Source organism: Bufo bufo, chromosome 8 (assembly GCF_905171765.1).
Source record: "Bufo bufo chromosome 8, aBufBuf1.1, whole genome shotgun sequence".
In the NCBI taxonomy this organism is placed as follows: domain Eukaryota; kingdom Metazoa; phylum Chordata; class Amphibia; order Anura; family Bufonidae; genus Bufo; species Bufo bufo.
Genome location: NC_053396.1, coordinates 182,311,138 through 182,314,620, shown reverse-complemented (window position 1 = coordinate 182,314,620; position 3,483 = coordinate 182,311,138). Strand labels below are relative to the sequence as shown.

The window sequence follows — 3,483 nt, the reverse complement described above, 5'->3', positions numbered from 1 at the left end:
GCTACATTTTTTTTTATATCATTCAGGGTCCCAGAGGTGGGACCTGCAATGATCATGAAGTGTTGGCCTATGCTAGTGATGGGGAGTGCCCCTTTAACTTGGTAAATGTTGCAGTATTGAATATGAAAGGTTCTGCTGATTGGGTTATAAAATATCACATATTTTAGGTCTTGGTTTAGTGCAATAAAGGAACATTAAACCTAAACTCGGTTCTGTCTCCATTTGTTGAAAGCAATCTGTTCTCTGTTATCAGCCACTTCAGCTTGACTGTGGAAATACCCCCCCTCCCCTCTAGGGCACTGACCAGACCTTCCCGCATCCTCGATGGGATGGTAGACCTAGATCGTCTATGGTAGTGAGTGAAGACCAGACAAGGTACATAATAAAAAGTAATTTTATTTGCAAACAGAATCGCATGAAAAGAGATTCGACGTCCCAAACAAATGCTTGTAAAGCGTTATCACTGAGACCGATGCCAGACGAGTTATGGCTATGAGTGAGAGGCGTTTACTACAGGCTTGGGTAACTAGTGGCACCCAGATGTCCCGGAACTACAAGTCTCAGCATGGGGCCATGCAGTTAAGAGAACAGCTGGGAGCTTCGAGTTACACAAAGCCCCGTTTGATGCCAGATGACATATTCCAGCGGCTGTTAAATCTGCTGTTTGAAGAAGCAGTCCAGGTCATGGCTCACTCGCAGACACGGATGTCCATGCTAATACATAGTATTACAATGTCCATATGTTACACGCTTCTTAGAACAGAAGCTATATTCGGGTTTCAGCCACCACTGCGAGGCAGCAAATCAAAGCAATCATTATATTAAATTCGTTATAGGCACCATCCCGGTCACCGGTATTCATTCTGACACATTCCAGCCTGGAACCCTATCCAGTGTAAACATAGGTGCAAATTGGATGTATCCCTTTGAGAAGAGGTGTCAGAAAGTCGTTATGTAGGTTAATCTGCTGCCAAGGTACAATGTCTCCGAGGGGGGCCTTCTGATTCAACCCATACCAGGCCCCATTACAAGTCTTTGAACTCTGCGTGCACCTGGAATTTGGGCATGAGAGTCCGAAACCATAAACTTTCAGAGTCACCTTTCACAGCAAGACGTCAAGCTCTTGCTCCGAGTGCAAGCTCTTTGGATAAGGCACTTGGCTTTATTTTTTGGTCCCACGTTACGAGGAAGAGTCTTAAACGCACACATATTTTTTCCACCAAGCCTTAGAAAGAGTTTTCATCTTGCTAGCTGTGGCGGCCATTTTCCTTTCCCTCTGGTTTCGAAGGTCGGAGTATCGGAGGCCGGATAGTATGGCTGTGTCGAAGACTTCTTTCAGGTTCTTTTGAGTAAGGGACGAGCATTCGACGTAGGCAACCGCCCCAATTTTTTCAGCGAGGGCCCTGGCGGAAGAAGGGGGCACAGGTTTCTCCCGATACCTTGCCAACTGGATTAAGACTTTGACATCCTCTCGAATGTCGCACTGTGTGCCCACCAGGACAAGAGGCACATTGGGGCAGTGAGTTTGTATCTCTGAGATCCATTTCTCCGATATGTTCTGAAAAGATGAGGGGCTCACGACACTGAAACACAGGATGACCACGTCGGTTTTGGGGTAGCAGAAGTGACGCAGCTTGTCAAATTCATCCTGGTGAGAGAAGGAAGATTGGTTTTTATTTGTGTATCCAGAAGAAGTCAACATACAGAATGGTGGTGGTGGAGCTATGGGGCTTAGGGTCATGACTAAGATAGAGAAATATAAAAAACCATGCAAGATGAGAATGCTGTAGAATAACCCTAGTGGACACAAAGTCTGGTCCCAGGGTGTCTGACCCTACCAGTGCAAGGTGCTACAGGCGGAAAGTAGGCAACAGAGGGCATGGAATCTTCTGGGTGACACAGACATAAGATATGGCGTCTCCACTTCCAGGGATTTACTGTATATTTAGGACACAGAGGTGGAAGTCATGCAACATAAAACCTGACATACAATCCAGCTGGGAACTTACCTGCCCTGCGGTGTCACAGAGCTGCAGCTTGACAGGCGTGTTTTCTACTTGCACCAAAGCTACAAAAAGAAAAATATATATATACAGAATTAACCATTTAGACACCATCCAGTTATTTGCCCCAATCCTATATTTCTATGGGGTATATAGTGTGCAAGGTGGCAATGACAGGACATGACCCTATTATCGTGAAGGAGACGTTGTAAAATGCAGAGTGACACAGAGCAAATACCAACAGTAAAATGTGACGTTATTCCAAGTTATATAAGATCTAGTGCAAACCAGTTACTGGGGGGAAAAAAAACTACTCTTGCAGACTTGTACATTCCTATATCAAGTAACAAGAATCCCCCCCAGGGGTGTCTTATAATACCCTAATATTGGATCCCTTTCACGAATGCCCTGGAAACCCTGTGCAATCAGCTTTAACTTGACATGCAAGGAATACAAGAGGATCTGAACATAGGGAGACGTGAGGGAAAGAACCTTCTCGGTTGTCCTTTGAAATATACCGGTTAAAGATCATATATAAGAAAGTCCACCTACAACTGGATTTATTCTTGACTCATTCCTTATGCGTCATTTTTAAAATTATAAAAATTTGGTTAAGTAAATCCTACCTGAGAAGTCATCGAAGGCGGTGGGAATATATCGCGTTGGGTAACCATTGGTGGTGTAGCTGACCAGAAGGCTGGTCTTCCCTACTGCCCCATCTCCTAGTAGGACGCATTTTAGGTTCCTTTCTTGACCTCCGGCGGATGGTAGAGGTTTAGGCTTGTGCGGTGGCACAGGGGGTGCAAAGTGTGACGTGTATTCCATGGACATTTCTTGGGGGGGCATTATCTTCTGGTCTCTCCCGGGTGTCCACCTTGCCAGGTTTCTGCAGGTATACTGATTCAGGAAAGGAGTATTGACTTTTTAAAATAGGTTTCCCCTCCCTCTTTGTGCAAGACACCCCCTTCACTCCTGGGAACTCTGCAGGCTGAGGGCTGGAACCAGGAGAGGGAGGAGTTGCAGACAGCCTGGGATAATCAATGTGGAGAGATGGGGAGGACTTAGGGATTGATGTGGTGGGGGAGGTGGAAAGATTGGGAGGAGGGAAAGCATGGGGGGGCAGATCTAAAGCTTCTTTGCAGAAGAGTTTTGCATAGAATTGAGAAGAGGAATTCTGCCCAGTAAAGTTCCCTCACCTTCAAGTAGCTTCTGCTCCCTCAAATCAAGAAATCTGGGAAAAGGAAGAGTTAACATTTCTCCTTCATGAAAATCTCCACCCTGAAGTTACAGTCCAGATCCTGGACTTTTCTGAGAAGTCCTTGTCTTAACCCTCTCTGCTTCCCAGATCTTGAAGAGTAGAAAGCAATGAGTGTGGGATATCCTGCTCCTATCCTGAGCTTACCCTGTAATATACCTACTTAATACCATAATCCTACTTTGCAGAGCTTACATTCTTATACAGGGAGACTTAAGACGTATA

At 45.4% G+C, this 3,483-nt stretch overlaps 1 protein-coding gene across 1 annotated transcript; it reads right to left on the bottom strand.

Annotated features, from left to right (window-relative positions):
- Window positions 1-380: 380 nt before the first annotated feature.
- Window positions 381-2,976, bottom strand: LOC120977980 (rho-related GTP-binding protein RhoU-like). Its single transcript, XM_040406184.1, has 3 exons — window positions 2,630-2,976; window positions 2,010-2,068; window positions 381-1,648 (listed from the first exon to the last, which is right to left on the bottom strand). Exons 1-3 carry the CDS (start codon window positions 2,847-2,849, stop codon window positions 1,196-1,198), a joined length of 732 nt encoding a protein of 243 aa, XP_040262118.1. The 5' UTR covers window positions 2,850-2,976; the 3' UTR covers window positions 381-1,195.
- Window positions 2,977-3,483: the final 507 nt, after the last annotated feature.